The sequence below is a fragment of the Calypte anna genome, chromosome 1, assembly GCF_003957555.1.
Source record: "Calypte anna isolate BGI_N300 chromosome 1, bCalAnn1_v1.p, whole genome shotgun sequence".
In the NCBI taxonomy this organism is placed as follows: domain Eukaryota; kingdom Metazoa; phylum Chordata; class Aves; order Apodiformes; family Trochilidae; genus Calypte; species Calypte anna.
This window is the reverse complement of record NC_044244.1, coordinates 50,727,448-50,752,057: the sequence shown is the minus strand read 5'-3', so window position 1 is coordinate 50,752,057 and position 24,610 is coordinate 50,727,448. Positions and strand designations below refer to the sequence as shown.

The window sequence follows — 24,610 nt, the reverse complement described above, 5'->3', positions numbered from 1 at the left end:
TACCTGTTCTCTTGTGCTCAGTGTTCCCAAACGTACAGAAATAGCCAAAAGAAATTTCAAAGATCAGGTGCATGCTAGAAAGATGCTGACTCTCCTGCTCTAGCAGCCGTGCTGTGGAGCATGAGATGTGTGTGAGCCACCTGAGAAAATGGGGCATGGTGATGCTTCCCAGGCTTGCAGAGAAAGTAGGCAGCACTCAAAACCCAGATTTTTCTGTGAACTGAGTTGGGGTAAGTACTTAACTGTCTGGGATATAAACTTCTCAGTTTTAACTCTTTTCTCCCTCTCACCAGACAGGCTTGGAACTGGGAAATAATTGTTTTTTTATTTCTAAATCTCAACTTGAGGAAATGCAGCGCACGCACACACCAAATGCATTGCATTTGTGAGGTTAATGATGAGCCCAAATCAATACGGGGTATTTAAATAAATAAAGTAAATTAATTAACAACAACAACCATGTGGGGTGAGGGATCCTCCCCACCCCTGCCTTCTCCCAGCCTGCCCCAGGCAGACACAAGTGCCAGCAGCCTCCACGCCCTCCGACACCACCTCAGGAAACTCCATCCCTGAAGATTTTTGTCAACGTTTTTCCAGCGGGTGTTGTGGAGCTGATACCTGCAGCAGTGTTAAGTCACTATCAAACCTGAGATATTTGGCCTGGGGTCAGGAGGCTTCATCCTGTCAGTGGGGAGGCAGAAGCAATGGCATGAAGACATTACTCAGGATCTCTGAAACTACTTTGTTCATAAATGGTGAGTAGCTAATACTAAAATGATCTGTTTGGTGAGCTGCTGTCTCAGAGGTGTTGGAGGGCGTGGTGTAGGGCAGGAGGAAGCCCAGCCTCCAAAACTAGGGTGCCAGAGAGTGATTTTGTTCAGGGTCCATGAGAAGAGAAAAGCCCAAAAGAAGGAGCTGCATCTGCTGGACTGGGGCTGTTGTACTGGAAGTGTCCCAGACAGTGCTCAAGCCATGTGCACAGGGGCAGCATCCCACAGGAGCAGTAACAGTGCCATGCTCTGTCAGAAGACTTTCTTGCTGAAAAGATTTGCTTGTGTTCAGATCTCTGGGGTTAGTGCTGATGTCCTGGGCTGGGGACATCCTAGTCACGTGTGCTTTTTTCCTCCCCACCAGAATCCAAACCATATTTCCTACTCCTGACCCTGCAGCACTGAAGGACTGGCATATGGGGAATATGGTGGTATATGCTCAGAAAGTGGAAGGAAATATGTATGAATTGTCAAACAGCAGGGTGAGGGGCCATCCTCTGTCATCCAGTGATCTGTATGTCTGCCTGGATCCCATTGGGGTTGTGAAGGAAGATGAGTGAAAGCAGAAATGAAAGTCACATGAGAGTGTGGAGGTCTTCACTGTGATTCTTCCAAATAAATGTTGGACACGAGAGGAGCAATGTCTGGTGTTGGCCTAATGGTTGCCCACAGTGACCTTTTTTGCCCTCCTGTCTGCACAACAGCCCCTGCAAAGGGAGAGTTACCCCCACCCAAGGCAAAATGTGTGTGAGTGTTCCTCCCCAACAGGCAGAGTACTGTCACCTGCTAGCAAAGAAGGTCTGTAAGATTCAGAAGGGGTTGGAGGAATGAAGAACCAGGCTACAGAACCAAAACATGATCCTGAATGCTCCAGGAATGCCACAGGCTCCTATGAATCAAGGGCCCAATATAGGACAGCCACAGTCAGGGATGTCTGCAAGTAAGAACAGTTGGGTCACTGACTACCTGGGGCAGAGGAATCCTATGCTGTCATTGTCATCATGGTGGTGACCATTTCAGTATTTTTTCTCTTTGGTTTCACAGTTACTTTTGTAAAATTAGTCCGTCAAAAAGTTAAGCAGAACATGTTGGGTCTTTATTATTTCTTCTGTTTGCCCGTTGGTTTTCTGAGATGTTCTACCTTACTTTCCTTTTTTGAGGGCTGTATTATGAACCTATGATCAAAGGTTACAAGTCTATAAACATTTTTTCTTCAAAATGGCTGCCTTAGCCAGTGCTGATGGCAGAAATTGAACCTCTGCAGTGTTTTCTTTTTTCTTATTCTGTCAGAATAGGAAGTAAGAGGAAAAGCATTACTAAAGCCATGTACCACTTCTCACTGCACTCAGGAATTTGGAAGCTGGCCCTGTGACTGGAATGGCTGCCACATGTTGCTGGAAGTGAAACCCTGCCCATGCACTACCAGAATTCTTATGAACTCTTTGAAATGACAGAGAGCAGAAAACTGAAAAAGGAGGCTTTGGAGGAGCAGTGGATGGATTTACGAAGCCTGGAGATCTGGAGCATGAACTCCTAGTCCCAGAGTATGGGTGAGGGTGCAGTCTCTGTAGACAAGCACAAAGACCCAGTGTGCTAATGGCTCCTAAAGAAAGTTGTGATATCGAGGGACAAAACAGGTGCTGAAGTACAAAAAACTCCAGCTGTACAGCTGAGAGGTGAGTGCCTGTGCCTAGCTATGAGAAAACAGCCTGGCCTCTGTCCTACAACATTAATCCTTCCCCTTGCATCCTGCATTCATTCTGTACTTTCAGCTGACATCAGCCTTTTCAGAATTATTTTTCTATAATTTTTATTTCAGATGGTATGAAAACAGAGACCAGGCCCAGAGAAGTCTAATCTAAGTTTTAGGATTTGGATTTCTTGACATTCTCGGGGCTCTTACAGCCCTAAAGAATGGAGCTGGCTTTACAGAATTATTACAATTAATGTTACATAACAAATTTTTTATTATTAAAGAGAGTATAAATATTCCTTAATCAATCTGAATATGATTCAAATAAAAATGAAAGAATTTAAATACCAGTGTTGGTTTTTTTTTAAAAAAGAACCACAATATTTAAAACCACAATGACAAACGAACAGCCATAGAATGGGGGCTGCCTTTAAACCTGTTCTATGTCAAGACAGAACCCCTTTTTGCTCAAGGTCTCAGGAAGGCTTCAGCCAGCTTGTCTGTGACCTGAGGGAGCAGTGCTACTCCTTCCACTCTGGGAAGGAAGCAGGATGCACAGCAGCAATGTAACACAACATGTTACATGAAAGATTATTTCAGTGGAAAGAATTAATGAACCTTTAATTTAGTGTCTTGTATAGCCTTTTCTGGAAACAGCCTTGTAGTCTGTCATGCAGTGCACCATCTAGCAGTATTTGCAAGGGAATAGTAGCCTCTGTAATTTATTTAATTATCAGCTACATTATTTAAATTCTTTAAAAGTGTTTTTCTCTTCCTTAACAGTGCTGGAGGATTGTTTGCAAAACCTGAACCTGGAGGACCACTGATGCTAGGGAAACCTGCTGATCAAGTTGCAGTCAGTAGGCTTTGAGTGCTTCCCAATACTGTCCCCTCTGTAATTAAGTTGTGACCCCCATCACTACCTGGGGATCTGAGTGTGGTTCACACTGATGGTGATGCTCCTTTGCATGTAAAGCGACAGTCACCTCTTCTTGGCACCTTTGGGTTGTCTGGAAGAGCAATCCATGTCCATCTGTAACATTGCTAAGTCTTTGGAACAAACCTTTCCATGCTGCCTTACTTTCACCAGCAACGAAGGCTGTGCACAGAAAGGAACTGTGTGTGTGCTTCACATATTATTTATTCAGCTAATAACTACAAAGCCTGTACAGAGAAGGAACCTTCAGTACAGGCTTTTTTTTTTCCTTTCTCTTTTTTCTTTTTCTCTCTCTCTCTTTTTTTTTTTTTGTTTGTTTGTTTTTGTTTTTGTTTTTTTGTTTTTTTTTGTTTGTTTTTTTGGGGGGGGTTGGGTTTTTTGTTGTTGTTGTTGTTGTTTTTCTGTCTTATGATGTCAACATAATGAAGGTGGGAACAAAACAAAGGGTAGAATGGGAAACAGAACAAACTCCAGGGGACTTGGTTTTTGTGTAGGAGAGAATCCATGCCAGAGACATACAGAGAGACACTTGTTTTTTGGCTGCTCTGGACAGTGAGCTGGGGTGAGGGATGTTACTGCCAGTACCACTAAGACCACACTCCTTTTCTGTGGGGGAAAAATAAAAGCCAAAAAGAAGAGAAGTATTTGTACTATGAAGGAGCTATGCTATAAACACGTAAAAAAATCAAAACCAATTGCTTAGCCCAGTAAGCACTTGAAGGCCTCTTTTGCATAGGTGATACTTTATTTGTGAAACAAAGCATCTCTTTATGTACGAACTCTCTGCGGGAGCTCATTTGATGAATGTGAGGAGCAGCATCATTAACTTGTGTGGGTCATTTACCGGGATTCCTGGACACGGCAGGGCAGGATGGGAGGGAAGGGGGGAGCTCGCAGTCCTCTGCACCCCACTTGCCAGCACCCCCAGCCCTGGTGACGAGTTAGTTATGTCAGGGATGGAGGACAGGGACAGTGGTCTTGCTTGTGTGACGCTAGTTAAAGGAATCCCTCCCCTCTACAACCAAATCCTGAACCTGCTTACCCAGGTTTCTAGGAAGCCGGGTTGTGTTTGAGACACGCACAGCTCCAGCTGGGCATCTCCATGTGGCTCAGGGTGTTTCAGGGATACTACGTGTGCATCCACAGGATGATGGTTACCAGGCATCACCATCTGCCTGCCCGGCTGAAGTTTGGGTGTTGTTGGTTTGTTTTGGTGGGGTTTTTTGGTGGGTTTTGTTCTTGTTGTTGTTTGTGGCTTTCTGGGGCGTTTTTTGGGTTTTTTTGGTTTTTTTCTTGTTTTTTGTGGTTGTTGGTTTTTTTTTATTGTGGGTTTTTTTTTGTGGAGGGTTTTTTGGGGGGGTTGTTGGTTTTGGGTGGGGTTTTTTGGGTTTATGTTTTTTTGGTTTTTTGTTCTTTTTCCATTTGCTTGATTTGTTGTATACATAAGCTTCAGGACCTGAGAGCTAATCCAGACCCAAGAGCGGCATCCAGTGTGCCCGCCAGCACTCTGCAGACCCGTGCCCCGGGGAGACGGGTCCGACCCGGCCCGGTCCAGCCCTTCCTCCGCCCCCGGCGGAAAGCGCCGTGAGGCGCCATGGCCGCTCCTCACCGCCTCCGCGGCAGGAAAAGAACTACAGCTCCCGTCGCGCCCCGCGGAGGAGAGCGGCGAGAACAAGACCCCCGCTGATTGGCTTTCTTTTCGCGGCTCCCGCCAATCGGATGCGCCGCTGAGGGGGGGTGTGCTCCTCGCGCATGAGGCGGGCTAGCGGCGTCCTCGGAGCCATGGAGCAGGATCAGGGGCAGGTGAGCGGCGTCGGGCTGGCCCGGGCCAGGCCAGGGGCTCCTCTGGGGTCGGAGCCGGGCCGGAGGGAGGCTGCCCGCTCCTACAGCTCAGGACCTGCCCGCAGGGTGCTGGGGAAAGCCCTGGGGCACTGGGCCGAGCCCCTCGGTACCCTGAGGGAGGGAGGGCGGGCGGGCGGGCGAGGCCTGGGCTGTGTTAGCGGCGTCACGGCAGCGCTGCGGTACTGGGGTAACGGCTGCCCGCGGCCGGCAGCGGGCCAGGAGCTCCAGGCCGCCGCCTCCTGGCCGCTGCGTTGTTGTGGTGACCGTCCGCCCCGCCTCCGCGCTGCCGGCTGCTGGGCTGGTGCTCGCGGTGATGATGGGTCTGTCCCGAGAGGGGTGAGCCTCTGCGTCCCCCTCGCCTCTCTGAGGAGGCTGCGGGTGGTGCTCTCCCCGCTTGTCAGTCCTGGTAGCTTGTAAGCACGTCCGCGAGTTTCATGCGAGTTTCGCGTTGGAAGGGCAGCGATCCTAAGATGCCCACTGCCCATGAGCCGAAGGGAAGTGCACCCCCAGAAAGGGGCAGGAAAGTGATCAGTGTGCATTTTCTGAGGAGTTCCGTTCTTTTAAATGTCAGGAGCGTTGTCTGAGGATGTGGATCTGCAGGAGAGCATCTCTGTCTTCCTAGGTACCTTGGGTCAGTTTTTTGTGAAAGCCAGGGAGGATGTGGAGAGACAGCAGTGAGTGAAGTCTGATATTCCTGTTTGTGTGTCTGTAATAATACCCAGGAGCCAGAGATTGGAGGAAATTTAACACTGGAAGGTGATGGACTTGCCTCTGATCTTTTTTTGTTGCCTGCTTGGATGAACAATTATATCCTGATGCCTCCTGTGCCTGTTCCAATCTGATCCATCCAACCTTTCTGACCCATTGTTCTCTGTGCTGACTTCTTGCTGCTCTTTCATGAGCCACTAACACCTTTTCCCAGCTTCTTTTGTGATTATTTGGAGACCAGTTCAAGGTTATTCTAGTGTGAGAAACTGCCACTGGATTTCTGTGCTCTCACTTCGATCACTGCCTCTCTCTAATGGCAACAGCAGGTACAAAGTGATAGCGAAGTTGTTTAGTTGTGGAGACATCTGGTTGTAGGGAAAAACTCAGAGCAACAAATCTTGTTCTGTCATCCTGCTGGTGCAGCTTCTGAACTGAGGTCAGATACCAACTGTGCAGTTTCCAAAGAACATGAGCTTTCTCTGGAGTCGAATTTGTCCTGCTGACATCCAGGCTGTGCTGGTCTTGTGAGCTGTGGTGGGCAGAGTGTGCAGCTTTGTGCTCTGCACTACAAGTTTGTGGTGACTTTAATGTTGGTGATGTCTGCACTGCTGTGCTGTGCAGCTGTGCTGGGAGAGACAATGTCTGGAAGGACATAGTCTCTTCCACCTTCATCAGTATGGCAGTGTAGTCCTCTATATTCTGTGTTTCTCTAACTTTTTTTCTTATATGGCTGCAGCTCTGTGGTTGGTTGCTTCCTCTTGGGGAGCACAATGCAGCCTGTGAAGTACCTGTGAAGTGACCTGGTGCAAGGCTAACAGCTTCCACTTTAGGGATTCAGACTCCTGTCTTTGAGGTCTGCACGGACTCATTGCTCACACTGAGGCCTCTTCCTGGTCCTAAGAGGCCTCCTAGCAGTGAAGGCAGGGCTGTTGTGGGGTATGGGGTAAAAATAAAAATCTCTTGTTTTAAAGCAGAGTGGCTTTTTTTTTTTCAGTTGGTGTCTACATTCTGCCACAAGACTTCATCTTTGGAGCGTGTGGCGGAGGAGGGTGATGATGATGACGAGGATGATGATTTGGACATTGCCGGGGGTTATGACAGCTTCAGGGGCTACAACAGCAGCATGGGCAGTGACAGCAGCTCCTGTCTGGATGAGTCCAGTGACGATGAGGTGGCAGGTCGGGAAGCTGGAGAGCTTCCAACCTCTCCCATGCACCAGCCATCCACAGGCCAGCTCACAGAGGACAGCGGCTCCGAGCCAGGTACTGCCCTGCCTGCTGGTTCTACCTAAAGCACTTGGGTGATGGGAAGAACAAGGATGTGACTGCACCTTGAGTGTGCTTTGGGAGCAACACTGGACTGAGGAACACTGGATTTTTCTGGGCTACAGAAAATGGCTCCCTTCTGGGCGTGCTGCTGTGTGTAATGAGGGTTACCTGGGCTCAGCTCTGTCCTTGTAACATATCAGCCCTGCCAACTACTCACATTGTTTTGCTTTCCTTCTCAGCTGTATGTGAGATGTGTGGGATTGTGGGCACCAGGGAGACTTTCTTCTCCAAGACCAAACGTTTCTGCAGTGTCTCCTGCTCCAGAAGCTACTCTTCAAACTCTAAGAAGGCCAGCATCCTGGCCAGACTACAAGTGAGTCCAAGCCCTTCCTTATTCCCCAGGGGTGGAACAGAATGAGCCTGTGTGCAGGTGTGGATGGTTGCTCTCTAGTTAAAGCTCAGATTGCCATTACCAGCGCTTTGTTCTTCTTGCCTGAAGTCCCCAGAGAAAGCATGCCACCTGAAATGTGGTGCTCCTTAGAAGCTGAGGAAGGACACATTGATAATTTTACCTGCTGTTTCTTCTTGTTCCTGTGAGCATCAGTAGAAACTGTAGTAACCTGAAAATCATCCTAGGGAATTGATGCGTGCCCTATTTGCCAGCTATATGGACTGGTGTCTCCCCTGTGCCCCTAATGTTCCTTCTTTTGTAGGGGAAGCCACCGACGAAGAAAGCTAAAGTCCTGCACAAGGCAGCCTGGTCAGCCAAAATCGGGGCCTTCCTCCATTCACAGGGAACAGGGCAGCTGGCAGATGGGACATTGACAGGCCAGGATGGTGAGTATGGGAGGTGTGAAGAGATGGAGCTACTGGAGGCACAGAAATGGGAACACTTGGGGGGCTATAAGCTCTCCAGTGTGCTGCTCTTCTCCTGTGGTACCCTGCTGAGTACTGAAATGATGTGTGTGTGTGTATCACTCTGACACAGGCTGTCAGGACACAGGGCACATCTCTCCCCCTGCCAGTGCTGACAGAGCCCTGGTGGGCTCCTGCCCATCCAACTAGCACAGCCTCATCCTTGCTGCTTGTGCGACTTGACCTGGAGCATAAGCTCTCTGGTCAGTGTCGCAGGCTGCTGGCAAAGCTGACCTAAGGTACCCTGCTGCTCCCAGCCCTTCGCTGCCCTATTGCCTGCCTGGAGTTGTGTTTAAGCCCCCTCATTCACTGATCAGCCTGAGAAGCAGCCAGTCACTGCAGCCGGAGGAGTAGAAAGATGCTGTCCTGGGGCAAAAGTCAGCCCCAGGGATGGATTCCTGATCAGGCTGCTGCTGGAGCAGAATTGTAGGCATGGATCAGGAAGGGCTATGGGATTAATATCCTAGTGCTTCACTTTGATTTTTCCAGCACCCTATGGGGAAGCAAGCACTGCTAGTATGACCTGGCAGTGTTGCTGCTGAGAGACAAAGCTGATAAGTGGTTTAACACTGGTATGGTACAGTCTCCACTCTCTGCCCTAGGCTGAGTTTAACCCCTTTTTTAGCTCCTCCTGCCCCTGCTTCCCCAAAAGCAAGTGACAGCAAGACTTGATAAATAATACATTGTGCCTTCTGCTGGGGCTGGTCCCTGTGCACTTTGTGGGGTTCAGTTTTTCACCAGGGAAATGACACTGGAGCCCTGAATCCCTATGTACCAAGCTGTGTCCCAGAGCAGCCACAATGTGGCTGTGAGGTGTAGTCCAGAGATAACCGAGTGGTCTGTGCCTTTTCTATAATCTTGCCTGATTTTTTTCTCTCATGTTTGCTTATAGCACTTGTCCTGGGCTTTGACTGGGGAAAGTACCTGCAGGAGCATGACTTCAAGGCAGCTCCTGTCAGCTGTTTCAAACATGTGAGTTCTTCGTTGCCACGTCTCATAGTGTGCATGGGACATGCCATGTGCATGGGGCTCCCTTGTACTTCTGTGACAAGTGGTGGAGAAAGAGACCTGGGGAGCTGGTTATTGAGGCCCACCTGATGTAAAGAAGTTTGGGCTTCTCACAACCAAGAATGGAAGTCCCACGGAGGGACCAGGAGTTTTGGAGGAAGAAGCAGAGGGGGACTTGGTAGAAGTATGGATGGTGGTGATGGCCCAGTGCTGGCTGGGGACAGAATAAGTTCTTACTGGTAGGGGATAGCAGAAAGCTCCCAGCTGCCTTTGCAGTTTGTGTGGGTGAGCACAGCCCAGGGTGATATGCAGGAAGGAACTCTGCTTATGTGAGCCTGGCAGTGACTGCCACTCCAGCATGTCTGGTTCCTGTCATAGTGATTTGCAGTCCTTGAAGGCTGAGTAGCCAAGGCTGAGCCATGAAGAAATGACAGTAGGTATTACAGCAGTGCCAGCCTCTCTGTGTTAAGACTTGCTTGTTAGGGTCCTTCTGAGTTGCAACCTCTGATAATACTAATAAAATACTGTGTTTCTTGAAGAATATTTCAGGAAGATGAGGCAGTTGGAAGGCTAGGGATTTTGATACCTTAAAGAAGCTTCTTTGGGATAATAGAGCAGCTGGCAGTGAAATATGTGTTACTACTGTACAGTGTTCTGTCTTTTGGTGTCTTCTGTGAACACCCCAGTGAGATACTTTGATTGCATTTCAAGCAGATACAGGAATGGTGAGGCATGCAAACCTAGACTTCAGATGAAAGTGTAGCTGCCTAAGACATGGCTCTGAGGGCCTGAGACGTTCTCTTGACTGTCAACATCCTTCTTCTAATGTCTCAATCCTGCAGGTGCCCCTCTTCGATCAGTGGGATGATGTAGTGAAAGGAATGAAAGTGGAAGTGCTGAACAGTGATGCTGTGCTCCCCAGCCGTGTTTACTGGATTGCATCCGTCATCCAGACTGTAGGTGTGTCTCCAATGTAATTCCTGACAGCTGGGGATGGCTACCTTCTTGAGTGAAACTTTGGAGAGCCAAATGTAGTTGGTCAAGCAATACATCAGCTCTTAGGAGCTTTGCAATTGCTGAGAGATTTTGGAATATGAAATACTACGGTGTGAGGGTGGGAGAAAACCGGTATCTGGTTCCTATTCTGGTTGCTGGGCTCTTTGGAAGAGTGGTTCTGCCTTCAGAATGTTTGGGAGTACCTCTGATAACCTGTGCAGAGCTCTGAGGGCCATGTCAAAGGGAATAAGCCTGTCGTGTGGGAAAAGGAGAAATTCTTGGTCTCTAATGCCTTTCTCTGGTCTGCTCTGTCCTGGCAGGATACAGGGCCCTTCTGCGATATGAGGGCTTTGAGGATGATGCCAGCCATGACTTCTGGTGCAATTTGGGCACAGTAGATATTCACCCCATTGGCTGGTGTGCCATCAACAGCAAAATCCTGGTACCACCACAAAGTGAGTGTGGAATGAGAGGGGTCAGCATGTGCCTGGGCATGGAGGAGCCTTGGTTTATGCCTAGTGCAGTGGGACAGGTGCTCCAACAGTATGTGGCACCACAGCTCTGTGCTCTTAAATTACAAGAAACAGTTGATACTTTGGGAAGCTGGAGACTATTTGGACTGCTCCCTCTGAACCTTCCTGGGGTTGACCTGGGAATGCTGAATGCAGACCTGGTGTTAGACCTATGGACAGAGACTAATGCAGGTGGCTGTTCTTCATTCCGAACCGCATGGTGGCTACACTTAATCTTTGGGGGAAATTTTTCGTCCTGTATCCTGTATAGTGTCTTTGGCAAGCAGATGGGATCCAACCTCTGCTCAACTACCAGTTTAGAGAGGGATGCCAGTTTAGCAGAATTCTGGCATGCTGAGGTTTGCTTGTTATGGCTCACATATTTTTACTCTAATACCATGTCCACATCCAGTGGAATCTGGTGTCTGCTTGGTCCAGTTTGTCCTGTATTGGTGATCCCCTGCAGCCAGTTGTGAGGGTGGGCTTGCAGAACAGGGTCTGCCTTGAGAGCAGGTACAGATCTGAATGTGAAGAAGTCCTTTTGATACAGGTGGATTCTCAGGGAGGAAGAAAGATGATGTAGTGTGGTGTTCTAATTCCTTGGTCATAAAGAATTGCTTTTTTCCCTGTGCATACATAGCTATCCATGCCAAGTTCACTGATTGGAGAAGTTACCTCATGAAGAAGCTGGTGGGAGCCAGGACTATCCCAGTGGATTTCCACATCAAGGTAAATGTTGTGAGGCTGTCATTTTATAGGCAGAAATAAAGCCCGAGCCAAGAGATGGGTGTGCAACACATCACTTCTGCTTCTGGTGTGGGCAGCAAGTGTGTCCCTTTGAAACCCAGGCAGGGCAGGGGCAGTGAGACAGCTGTCATGGTCCTGTAGGTAATGGCACAGCTGCTGTGGTCGGCACAACCATTTCTTCTTTGGGCCATAGACGGGCTTTGAAAGCTAGTTGTCATGACAACCATTGCTAGAAAATACTGGGGAGGAGTTTGCTTTTTTGCTGAAGGGAGAGGCCAGTGCAGCTCTAGCCTTGCCTTTTCCTGTCCTTTTTCGGTGCTGGGGAATGTTTCTGAGGGTGAAAACCCTCTGCCTTCAGTGTTGGTTGCACAGCAGCCTGCAGAGAGGGAGAGGGCCAGAGGCTCCTTTGAGGTGTATGGAAGCAGCTGTTCCATGGCCTTGCCAGCTTTGTGCCATGGCCTTGCCAGCTCCTGTCATTTTGTGTAGCCTGCACTGAGAAGAGTCACTGGCAACTTTGTAAACCACAGGTAGGAAGGTGGTCCCAGAGCCAGCAGGCAGGAAGGCAGATATTGGGTTTCACTGTGTGTGAGGTAATTGGTGACGCTGAGTTGGGGACATGGACATAGCTTGGGTTTCCCTTTTTCCTTCTCAGAAAGCTGAGTGGAAGTTTGTAGCTGCTTGCTCCTGGGCCTCAGCTTGTGGCTGAGAGCTCACACCAGAAGGGAAGTGGTAGAGGGACAGATGTTGTTGGTATTTTTCTCTTCCCACCATCTCCACTCCCACCTAATGAACATGAGGAGATGGAAAAGACAGACTTTCCCTTCAAGGTTCTTCTGGATGCAAATCTAGGCCCTTTTGGGTGTCCTGATTCTGTTTTAAGCTGTGTCTTTTCATTGCTGCACAGTATTCTGGCATCACAATGCTGAAATGTCAGGTACTTTATAAACACCTTCGGACATTTGCAGATAAGTAGGGCTAGGCTGTATCAACAAACTGAAGATTTAAAAAAATTTTTAAATCAGACAGTGACTCTTCTTGTGTGCCCGTGTCTTTGGGTCAGTCTGTCAAGTAACTCTGGTGTTGGAGGTGGAGTTGGCAGATAGAAGATCATGTTACTCAACTTCTGATCAGAGTAAAAAAAAGATAATTAAAAAAAACACTTGACCTCTTAAGTCAGCTGAAAATCCTGTTGCTTTTTGGGAAGCTACACTTGTGGCTGTTTCCAGCCTTGGAACCCAGATGGCCTTCCCCATGACTGAAAAAGGCACGCAATTCCCCACTCAGATGCTGCTGAGCAGAATTGACATCTGTTTCTCACACTTTGAACGTTGATACAAATTTCTGTCTGCGCACAGCTGCTGGGCCAGGCTGGAGGTAGCTGTCCTGGGGCCACAGAACAGGGGAGACTTTGGGTGCTTGTGTCCCACCATGCTGTCACGTGTGGGGCTGGCAGCTCCCTGTCCTGAGGAGCGCACCCCAGTGCATCCCTTGCCAGAGGTGTCAGCAGCACAGAGGGTTGGCCAGCATGTCTGTGGGGAAAGCTGTTCTCTGAAGTGTTTGGGGAAGGAAGAAACCAAGTGTGACCTCTCCTGTTGGTCGTTGCCAGATGGCAGAGAGCATGAAGTACCCATTCCGGCAGGGCATGCGGGTGGAGGTGGTGGATAAGAACCACGTGTCCCGGACACGCATGGCAGTGGTGGACACGGTGATTGGGGGCAGACTGAGACTCCTCTATGAGGACGGTGACAGCGATGATGACTTCTGGTGCCACATGTGGAGTCCTCTCATCCATCCTGTGGGCTGGTCACGAAGAGTGGGACACAACATAAAGAAGACAGGTAGGGATCAGGCCGCAAGCATCTTCTGACTTACTGTGAATTGTCTGGACCCTACTGCTGACACTGGTCTTGACACAGTGGGAGCCAAGAAGCTGCCTCAATGCCTGACAGATAAGATTTATGAAGTTGTGTGTCTGCTGGTTTTCTCCCTAGGCAGATAAAAGCCCAGCGATGATCTGCCTTAGGTCAGAACAGGGAGACTGTAGGGTTTCTTATCTGAAGCAAATAGTCTATCCCCACAGTGTGAGAATGGAGACTGCAATGTCACAGGTGCTTACAGACTTTTTGAGGAAATCCATGCTGGCTTCGGTAAGACTGAATGCCATCAGGTTGTGTTTTTTCTGGACCTGAGAGGAATTCAATCAGCTGATCAATCAGCTTAGACAGGCAGGAAAAAAAAAACAAAGTCTTGAGCCCTGTTGATCCATTTGGTTGTGTCTCTCTTCCTTGCTGCTTCCCTCTGATGATTACAGCTTCATGTCAAGATGTCATCATTAGAGCTCAGGAAGATCATCCATCTGCTTTTGAGCAGAAGCCCTGTGTCACAGACCATGTTATGAGAAGGTGTAGAGAGACTGACGAGGTCTCTTTATTACTCTTCTTGTGGTCTCTGATCTAGTTCTTTTATAGGAGCTGAATTCTTACCAGATAATTAATGGCCAGTGTGTTTTCTTACTAGGGTTGCTGCAAGTTTCTCACCTCTGTTTCTTCCATTTCTTACAGAAGAAAAACGCAGTGACATGGCAAGCCACCCCACCTTCAGGAAGATTTACTGTGATGCTGTCCCCTATCTGTTTAAGAAGGTAGGACAAGTCTGCCTTACCCTGTTGGCCACAGCAAAGAAAACAAGGATGAATGACATTTCCTTTCTCGAGTTTATTTATGCTGCTGTGCGGATTGTTGAGCACAGCTCATTTATCTTTCTCACAGCTATGGGGCAGTGAGGTGTTTGGGTTGTCAAGGCTGTGGCTGGGCAAAGGCAGGTCAAAACAGAAAGATGGAAGAACTGAAAAACAGGAACAGAATGAGGAACTGAATTGAAGGGTGAGCAGTTCCTTGAAGCTTTAAGTTGGAGGAAGATGATTTCATGGGAGGGGCCAGTTCAGACACAGAGCTGGATCACACCAGTAAGGACTGAGATGAGAAGGAGGCTTGCTTTGCTGTGGAGTAGAGACAGAGTGCTGGGTCTGGCTCTCTGACTGACCAGATCCTTAGCAGGAGAATGCTGACACAAACACAGTGCTGGTCTGGCTAACTCCTAGTATTTCTTGTGGTTTTTCTTCTTTCCTCTCCCAACTTGGGTTGAACCAAGTAAAGAAGCTTTAATCCTGCTGGCACTTGGCACAGTTGGTGTTGGGATGAGAGGGTCCCATACCCTGGGCAGCACATGGTATACCAGAGTCTTCCTTAGGTACGAGCTGTCTATGCTGAAGGAGGATGGTTTGAGCAAGGCATGAAGCTGGAGGCCATTGACCCCCTGAATCTGGGCAACATTTGTGTGGCCACTGTTTGCAAGGTAAGTTGAGTGGGTGGAAGGTGTTCTGCTGTGTTTACCTGAGAAAACCCAGCGTCTCCCCAAGTCTTTGCAAATGAGTTAGACCAGACAGGATTTTGCACGAGGGAGAGAAGAGAAGAGAATTGGGGTGTTGCCTCAGAAGTTTTGGAAGCTGATGGGACCAGCAGTTGTCCATGTGTACCTAAATGGACAGTATGAAGCTGAGCATGCTTGGTCTGCAAGCTAACTGTCCAGTGGATGTGACTGGCAGCCACTTTTCCTTCACCCTTGGGCATGTAATAGGGAAAACTCTGCACTCCCAAGAACTGGAGAACAAAAGACTGGCCTCTAGTACTGCCTTGAGGTCAGAAAGGTGGGAAGAAGAGTTGTGGGGTGATCTCTGTATGGAAAATGGGGTGTATCAATATGGGCAGAATTCACTGGTATAGGAAGCTAGGGATGGATGTCTCCTGCAACCTCTCTTGATCAGGTGGTAGAGAGCTTTGCTTTTGTGCTAGTGTTGGGAAGTAAATTGCTTGCCCAGGTTTTCTCAGTGAGGTGTGTTGCATGTCCTAAAAGCATAGTATTGATTTGGGCTTTTCTTTCTTCCTCAAGAAGCTGTTTGCCCGTGTAGAACCCAAGCAGAGGGCTTTAACACTTGGGGTTTGGCAAGCAGATGCTAGGAAAGCTCTCTATGTTTGTAAAATGTTCTCTTCAGCCATTACTTGGAAATATAAAGAAGTTGGGGCAGAGGAGGACATGGCCTGTTACACTTGGTTAGGCACCATTTACAAATCAGTAACAGGATATGACAAATTTTGTTTCTGTTCAGGAAGTGGCAGGTCTGAAGATGGCTCCTTTCCCTTCTGCCCAGTAACAAATTCATGACCTGGCTGGTGTAGAGTGTCTCTGGACTGCCAATAAAGTCTGTTTCTGAGGGAGAACAGAGCTCCTGGCCGTTTATGGCCGAGTCCTTTTTACAAGACTTTTAGTGTTGGTCCCAGTCCTGCAGAAATTGCTCCTTTGGGAGTTGGCTTGTGTTGACTAACATAAAAGGAGAAGCTACTGCATGCCCTGGAGGATGTAACATTGTATTTTACCATCCAGTGGCAATTGTGATCCATCTGTGGGGACTTTGTGAGGATAGTTTGAGGGGAGAGGCTTTAAAGCAAATGAAGCTATACGCTCATGGCCTTCACTCCCACCTCAGGTCCTCTTGGATGGGTATCTCATGATCAGCATTGATGGAGCCACATCTGATGATTGCTCTGACTGGTTCTGCTATCATGCCTCCTCGCACGCCATCTTCCCTGTCAACTTCTGTCAGAAGAACAACATTGATCTGACCCCTCCAAAAGGTGAGACTGGGACTGGACTGTCCTGTGGTACAAACCTGCATGTAGAGTCTGCTGGGCTGTGCTTTTCTGAGAGGCATCAAGTTCAGGTGAATCAAAACTGTAAGGTCCCAGTCTGCCTGTTTTTCATGGAAGTAGAGCTGGTTCCAGTTGCCAGTCCATTTGAGCTCTGCCCATACACCAAGTCTTGGGACTTTAAGGAAGTAACATCTCCAAAGGGCATTAATAGCATGGTGGTTAGCTCCTGATGGACCAGTGGGAGAGGTGGATGATCCCCAAACAGAACAGAATCAAGGTTTAAAGGACAAGGAGGGTGGGAAGGCAGAGCCATTGCTGCATGACTCAGTACTGAAAAAGTGTCAGGAGTCACCTTTATTCTTGTATGAATAAATCTGAGACCACTATTTCTGAAAAATCCTGATGGCCACTCACCCTGGGAATGTTTTTGCTGCCTTATCTGATCTTACCCCAATAAGGTCTGCTCAGAATTTCTGTCTTGTGAACAGAATGCAGCTGAAGACTTTCACCCAGTGCTATTCTGTCTTCCTTTGATGGGGGGGGGGGCAAGGAAGATTGGTCTTAGTGGTGTGTTTTGAACATAATTCTTCCTGCCTCTTGCTTCTCCTCACCTTTCTCTGTGGTCTGGATTTGTGACTGACAAGAGAGTTGAGTTGCACCTTGCACTTTTCCATATTTGCCCACAGAGGGGGGTGCTGGACTGCCATGGAATCTGTTTTGCTTTTTTTTCTTTATTTTTTCTTTTTTTTTTTTTGCTACCAAAGTCAGGCTGTATGTGCTGGTTAATGAAACTGCTTTGCAAGCAGTTGCTATGCCTCCTTCCTGCCCATTCTGCCTTTTCCCCCACTTGGTCTGCCTTGTGACTGCCTTTTTCTTTCTGACTGTTTATTCCTGCTGCAGGGCAAGATGCAAAGACCTTCAGCTGGGAAAGTTACCTGGAAAAGACTAAGGCAAAACCTGTTCCATCACGACTCTTCAACACAGTGAGTGCTGCTAGGAAAATGAGATGTGTAGGGATGCTTCCAGTTAGCAAGGAGGAGCACAAGAGCTATGGCTGTCATAGAATAGTTGAGGTGGAAGGGACCCTGTCCAACCTCCCTCCCTGCTCAAAGCAGGGTCACCTAGAGCAGGCTCCCAGGATCACATCCAAACAGCTGTTGAAAATCTCCACGGATGGAGACTCCATAACCTCCCATGGCAACCTGTGCCAGTGCTCAGTTGCCTTCACAGTAAAAAGTTTTTCCTGATGTGCAGAGGGAACCTCTTGTGTTTTAGTTTGTGCCCATTACCTCTTGTTCTGTTGCTGGGCACCATGGAGAAGAAGAGCGTGGCTCCATCTTTGCGTTCTCCCCTCAGCCTATTTTACACATTGATAAGATCCCCCTGAGCCTCTGCTTCTCAGTCTGAACAGTCCCAGTTCTCTCTGCCTTTCCTAATGAGAAAGATGCTTCAGTCCCTTCATCATCTTTGTCACCCTTCACTGGACCTCTCCAATATGTCCATGTCTCTCTTGTACTGAGGACCCCAGACCTAGACACAGCACTCCAGTGCTGAGTTACAGGGTTAGGATCACCTCCCTTGATCTGCTGGGAACTTTCCTGCTAATGCACCTGAGGATACCATTAGCTATCTTTGTCCCCATGCTGCATCATGTTCAGCTGGGTGTCCACCAGGATCCCCAAGCTCTTTTCTGTCAAGCTGCTTTTCAGTCACTCAGCAGTGCTGGTGCCTGGGGTTGTTCCTTCCCAGTTGCAGGGCTTTAAATTTCCTTTTGTTGAACTGCATGAGGTGTTCCTGTCAGACCATTTCTCCAGCTTGTCAAGGTCCCTCTGAATGGCAGCACAACCCTCTAGTATATCATCAGTCTCTCCTTCAATTTTTTACCACCAGAAAACTTGCTAAGTTTGACATGACACCCTGTTACGTCAGCTGGATAATTAATGATGATGTTAAACAGTATTGGATCCAGTATTGACCCCTGGGGTATACTGCTAATTACTGGCCTCCAACTAGACTTCCTGCCACTAATCACCACTCTCTAGGCCAGGCCACTCTGCCAGTTTTCATTCCACCTCACTGTCTCCTCATCTAGCCCATGCTTTCATCAGCTTCTCTAAGATTATCTCAGAGGAGACAGTGTCAAATGCCTTCTTGAACTCAGGGTAGTTAGTATCTAGTGTTTCTACTTGGACTGTGCTTTTCTGCCACTCAGCACTAATGTCTGAGGAGTGCCCAAGGCACAGAATTTTGTGGTCTCCAAGTAAAGCCCCTGCTTGGCTGGTTGGGACAAGCAGTGTTAGGCCATTGTGAATATAATGCTATCTTGGTCCCCTTTGAGAGTGACCTGTGGTTCTCTAGTGTTTCCAAGAGCTGCAGGCTCTTGGTGGGTTCTGCACCACTTATTGCCTGTAGACTTGCAGCTGGCACTTGGGTTGAGGGGTTCTGCTTTGCATCAGCAAAACTGCTGCAGCACCTTGGCCTGCACCCATCTTTCTGATTTCCCAGGGCTGTCTCAGGTTAATGGGTTTGATGGCTTGTCCCTTAACTGCTGCTCCCCCTTGGTCAGGATCTTGTTTCTAAAGGCTGAGCTGAGGTGCTCTGAGGACACAGCTGTCCCTGGATCTTTTTGTATGTACCCTCTTCTGTTATGCAGCTTGGTTCTGTTTCATGACTGTGGGCTTGCTCTCTCTCTACTCGGCTTAAGCTGGAGGCAAGCCTGTAGCTGTTCTGGGGTGCTGGTGGCCAGGTGTAGGTTTGTGTTGGATGCAATGGCCTTGGATGTTTTTTTATTTTCACTTTTCCTGTACCCAGGACTGTCCAAACCATGGCTTCAAGGCAGGCATGAAGGTAGAAGCAGTGGACCTGATGGAGCCTCGACTTATCTGTGTGGCCACGGTGAAGCGCGTCGTCCATCGTCTCCTCAGCATCCATTTTGATGGCTGGGACAACGAGTATGACCAGTGGGTGGACTGCGAGTCTCCAGACATTTATCCTGTGGGGTGGTGTGAGCTGACAGGCTACCAGCTTCAACCACCTGTTGTTCCAGGTGAGTGAAGAAGATTTGACTGTGGTTTCAAACAGTCGAGGCAAAGGTTTCCTCCCTCCTGCTCTGTGAGTGGCTTCTCCTTTTTTTAGGCCTTGTAGGGAGGAGAAAATTGCCTCCATGATTTGCGCTCAGTAGCGTAAGTCTTGCTCTGCTGCCACGTGTTCTAGCAGCTGGCAGAGAAAGGAGTCTTGTGAGGAGAAAACAGCCTGAGATTTGAGGTTGGCTCTGTTTTCCCTCTGTTCCCCGGCCTGCACACCAACAGAGTTGCTCCTGATGAAGTCGGGTAGAGTTCCAGGTGGTCCTATCCCTGCACAGCTCCCTTTTACTAAGCATACCTACAACCTCTGGCAGGTAGCAGGAGGAGCTGATCCCCTGCTCTCTTTTCTCATCAATTCTCTGAATCTCTCTGTAAAAGGTAAGAGCGTATACCTCTCAAGAGTCTGTTCCTTCCCTTGTCGCAGGGAGGCCACTGCCTCACCTTTGCAAATATTTTCCTTCTTGTCCCAAGCTACGAGTCTTGGTTCTTTACTGCCCTTGCCAAATCTCTTTTGGGCCTCTCCCCTAGCCTGGCACCTGGGCCCTCGCCTGGAAGCACAGACAGCCCCTGGCCTAGAGCCTTGCTTTCCCCTCAGATGGTTGTCTCGGGAAGAGTGCGTTGGCTCGGGGGGACGGGTGTATCTTGTTTCTCACTTATGTCACTTCATCCCAGTTACCTACTGGTTATGGGATTTGGCTTTCGTTTCCCTCTCGTCTCCATGACAGAGCCCACAACTCCAGTGAAGGCCAAGGAGGTGCCCAAGAGGAAGAAGAAACCCTATGGAAAGAAGAGTGAGTGATGTTTGATTAGTGCCCTCCCGCTCGCTCGCAGGCTGGGCCCAGTTAGAGGAACCCTGTCCATGTCCTGTCAGATTAGGAGAGAGAGGCCTTCTCTTGCTGTGGATGCCTGCAGTCAGCTGTGGGTTTGGCAACACAGCTTCTTCCTCCTTAACTGCCCCCATTGCCTAGGAGAGCAGAGAGCTCTGTGTTTGGGAAGGATCTTTTTCTCAGTCTGTTTTCTGTTGTATAGTTGGTGCTTGCTTCCAGGCGTGAGGTTGTGCTGCTTTCCCCACTCTGTCCATGGTCGGAGGGAGATTGTTTGCTGCAGCTGGAGGGTAGCTGGAGAGCAACCCTGCCTGCTTTGTGCTGAGGGGAAAAAGGCCTTCAGGTGGCTGAAGAGGCTGTTAGTGGGGCTGGACCATGTTACTGTTTCATCTTGTCGTTGTTGTTGTCATTGTTGCAGTAGCTGTGGCGAATCATGTATAGACAGGCAAGAAAGTCCTTCCTGGGGGGTGGAGAGGAAAGGGCATCTAAAGAATATAAAGATGTTCAACCTAAATAAAAATGTCAGCTAAAAATGAAAACATTAATGCTACCCAGCCCGTGCCTTGGAGCCAACATGCTCATTGCCTAGGACTAGACCCAGACAGGTAAGCAAAGTGACTCCAGACTGATTCCAACAGGACCTGCTCCTCAGAAGTTAAGCACACGCTGAAGTACCCTGTCTGTAATGAAGGAGAACATGGAGGAGTGTACTTTGAGACACTGACCATAGAGTTTTTTTTATCCAGTAGGCCATCTCTGTTGAGTAACCTTGGCAGCTAATGACCATGTAGCTTGCTGATCGGTTGTGCTGGTCCCTGGTGTGTGGTTTTTCAGTGGAGCAGGGTTGCTGATTTTCCAGGAGAAAAGAAACACTTTTCCCCATGCTCTGTTATCTCTTTGTTAAGGAAAAAAATTATCTGCCAAAGCCCGCAACATCAGGCAAACTGTCAAGAAGCCTTCCACCCCGAGGATGAAACGAGAAGCAAAAACTTCCAGCCAGGCTGTGCCGGAGCCACCACCTGATGAAAGTAAGGGAATGGGTTACTCTACCCAGCAGCCACATGCAATCCTCTTGTGCACATCCTGCGTGCTGCTCACCTTCCCTAGGCCTGTGCTGCCTCTTGTCCATTAAATCATGGGTGGCCCAGACAGGGAAAGGCAGCACATGACAGATGTCCTTCCCCAGACAGAGTGTAATCAGAAGTGTAGAATGTTAGGTTGGAAAGGACCTCAAGGTCCTTCGTATGGTCCAACCCTTCTAATATGATTGTTTATATGATATGTCCCACCACCCCATTGAGCTGAGACTGAAAACTTTCCAAAATGGGGGAACCCACTACTTCTGGGAGACCATTCCGATGTCTGTTCTCATAGTGAAAAATTTTCCTCTTGTGTTCAGTCGGGATCTCCCCACAATCAACTTGTGCCCCTTGCCCTTCGTCTAGTCAATGTGACTCCATGTAAACAGGGAGTCTCCAAGCCTTTGCTGTCTTTTTCTTGGAAGGTTTGCCTCCTGAGAAAGTTTAGTGGCACCAGTCCATCTGGATATCTTGATACTGCTGGTACTTGTTGAGGGCCTAGCTGCCATACCGAGCAGTCTGGCTGTGTGGGGTCAGTGAGGGAGGAAAGTAAAAACAGACATGTTAAAAGTGTGTTGTCACATCCTGGACCCCATAAGGGTTGTCACAGCATGTGAACACAGCCCATCATGCTGAGCACCACGAAGAGCATCTGGCTGCTGGGGCACCTCCCAGCCTGAGTGGGTGTTGGGGAAGAGGGCAAGTGAGGTGCTTTGTGCACCTGGTGATGGTCCATGCTGCTCACAAAGGTTTGTGTGGGCCCAGGCACATAGGGAATGGACCATGCTGTTTTTTCCACCCTTATAGGAGTTGTTCTTGGGAGCAGACAGCTATATGCCACAAGGGTTTAGTGGTGTGACCATGGATAGATTTGTGCCAGCAAGACAGGGCTCCCTGCGGTAAGGGACACTCAAGAAGGGGGTGGAAAACTTGGGACATTTTGAATATCTGCATGAAAAGAGATGGTTGTGGGGTGCTGCAGGTAAAGCAAGGCAGCATGGGTTGATTTTTACTTACTAATTTTTCCCTTTCTCTCTCTTGCTAGTCATTGCTGTGCAGGTGAAGGAAGAAACCATTGACCCCTCAGTAGCAGAGTTTGGAGTCACAGAGCTTCCTGTTCCTGTCAGCAGCATAAAGCAGGAGGAGGGCACAGACTGATCCTGGAGAAACCCCTAGCTGCCTATTGCAGCCTGCACTTCACCTTGAGACTCTTTGGAGGAAGTCCTAGCAAAGGGAAGCAGAAGAATAAAAGGGATTTCCCTTTTTGAGGCAGACCACCCTGCAACATTGCATCTCTGCTTTCCTGATGTGCAAGAAAATTCCCCCCCAAACTTGTAATTGAGAAAGCAGACTCCAGAAAGGCTGCAGGAGTGCTGAGGAGCATGACCAGGGTGGCTGCTGGGGTTGTATGTGCCCAGCTTTGAAGGCACCTTTCCAAGCAGGACATCCCAACAGGAAAAGAGGCTGGCAGAGCACGAAGGAACAGTTTGGGTTCTCAGCTGTGTCTGAAGGAGGTGAACTGCAGCCTGAGATGATGTGTGCAGGTTACACGTGTCAGGAAATCAGCTGCCCTCTTAGGACCTTGGTGCTATGCTCCCTGGGCTAGGCCTGCAACCCCCAATAAAGTCAGGACAGGAAGAGTGAAAAGATGTGGAAAAAAAACAAAAAACAAAAAGGGATGATGGTGCAACAGAAGACCTTTTTGAGTGTCATCATTTCTTTCTTCTGAACCCAGCACTGCAGAGGAAATTGTGCACAGTTGGAATTTTTAATTTTTTAGCAATCCTACTATAAATTTGATCTACCATTTGTATCCTAAAGCCCTGTGAAATAAATTTGAGGAAGAGGCCAAAGGTTTGTGTATTGTTTTGCAGGTCCCAGAAGTACTAGGATTAGCTAAGGTGGAAGGAGAAGAGGGCTCTTTAGTGGGTTGGTGTAAGTAAAAATGGTTAGGGTGGTTTTTTTGAGGCATGTAATAGGGTTTTTCTGTGCTTTTCTTCTCTCTGCTTGCCAGTTCTGCGTACAGGCTGAGTATCACGAGGGTGCAATAGATAACTTCAGGCAGGGAACGCTGTTTCTAGAGCAAAGCTGTAACATTTCTCTCTTTCCCCAGACTGGCCATGGAAATTCAGAAAGGTCATTGTGGCAACAGTGATGAAAACCAGTTTTAAACCTGGAGCAGGTTCCTGTGAACTTTCTGCAGGTGAGGAAGCGCCCTGCCTGTAGGTGCCACCGCTGGGCCTGGCCAGCTGTAGGACAAGTGCCTTGACAAACCCTACACAGAAGTGATGGCCACCCAGGACACCACCTTGGCTGCAAAATGGCTGCCTTGGCCATGCTCCCCTCAAGCTTCGAGGCAAGAGCTTGTGATGCCAAAATAGTTTGCACCACCACTTTGCATGGTGGTTCATGATAAAAACAGACAAAGAAACAAACAACCATATGTTGGCAAGCTCAGAGTCTACAAAACACATAAGTAACTAGTGCAGTTTTCCTCTTTTCCTTTGTAAAAGAGGCAAATGGAGCCTTTAACTGGAGAAGGAAGAAAATGGCTCTGGGGGTAGCAATGAAACACAGGTGGAACAAGTGGAGAGGGGTTTCTCCCCTGGGCTCCCAGGGAGAGAAACCATGATGGGGTGACCATGGTGGGGGGTGGGGGAATTTTATTGAGGGCTGGAGCACCTCTCCTGTGAATTCAGGCTGAGAGAGGTGGGGTTGTTCAGCCTGGAGAAGAGAAGGCTCCAGAGAGACCTTATAGTGGCTTTCCAGTACCTGAAGGAGGGCTACAGGAAAGCTTGGGAGGAATGTTTTACAAGGGCACAGTGTGACAGGACAAGGGGGGATTTTAAAAGAGGATAGATTTAGGTTAAATATTAGGAAGAATTTCTTTCCTGTGAGGGTGTTGAGGCACAGGTTGCCCAGGAAAGCCATGGCTGCCCTCTCCCTGGAAGTGTTCAAGGCCAGGCTGGATGGGGCTTGGAGCAACCTGGTCTGGTGGGAGGTGTCCCTGCCCCTGGCAGGGGGGTTGGAGCTCGATGGTGACCCAACTGTAGCCATTCTATGATTTAATGTAATGGTTCCATTACATGTGGTCATTACATGTGGTTCCCATGTGGTCATTTAACAGCTAAAAGCATTTACCTTTTAAAGTCTTCCCAATTTGAACAAACTTCTGACTTGAAAGCAAAGAATCACCTTGTGTTGCCCCTGGGGCTGTGGGATACCAACCTGTCCTGCTGTGCGGAATAGATTGGGTACATCTCTTATGGATGGGATGTGGGAACCACCGTTAAATTTTGGCAGAAAATAGAAGGCTTTCATTCTGCTTATGCTTTAATTCTGAAGAGGTGCTGAGATTTAAGGCATTGTTTTTACTGGGGATAAGTTTGAAATTTTTTGCTTTAAGATTTGAGCAGATTATTGCATTAGTGCTGTACACAGTCCTGCTCAGGACTCTTCAGTTGTTTCTAAGGCTGTGAAGGGCTCTTAAATGAAAACACAAAGCACAGCACTCTTAAAAAC

The 24,610-nt window shown here is 48.5% G+C and overlaps 1 protein-coding gene across 2 annotated transcripts; it reads left to right on the top strand.

The window, feature by feature from the left end:
- Positions 1 to 5,134: 5,134 nt before the first annotated feature.
- On the top strand, positions 5,135 to 22,941 carry L3MBTL2 (L3MBTL histone methyl-lysine binding protein 2). 2 transcript variants are annotated; one of them, XM_030468955.1, is made up of 17 exons: positions 5,135 to 5,203; positions 6,945 to 7,212; positions 7,458 to 7,591; positions 7,932 to 8,055; positions 9,026 to 9,105; positions 9,984 to 10,101; positions 10,458 to 10,592; positions 11,290 to 11,378; positions 13,003 to 13,234; positions 13,958 to 14,037; positions 14,646 to 14,750; positions 15,940 to 16,087; positions 17,003 to 17,085; positions 18,914 to 19,148; positions 19,911 to 19,976; positions 20,915 to 21,037; positions 22,134 to 22,941. In XM_030468955.1, exons 1-17 carry the CDS (start codon positions 5,153 to 5,155, stop codon positions 22,244 to 22,246), a joined length of 2,184 nt encoding a protein of 727 aa, XP_030324815.1. In that variant the 5' UTR covers positions 5,135 to 5,152; the 3' UTR covers positions 22,247 to 22,941. The 2 variants fall into 2 exon arrangements, with proteins under 2 accessions (XP_030324815.1, XP_030324816.1); XM_030468956.1 differs by lacking the exon at positions 19,911 to 19,976 and having other exon boundaries at positions 5,136 to 5,203.
- The last annotated feature ends 1,669 nt before the right edge of the window (positions 22,942 to 24,610 follow it).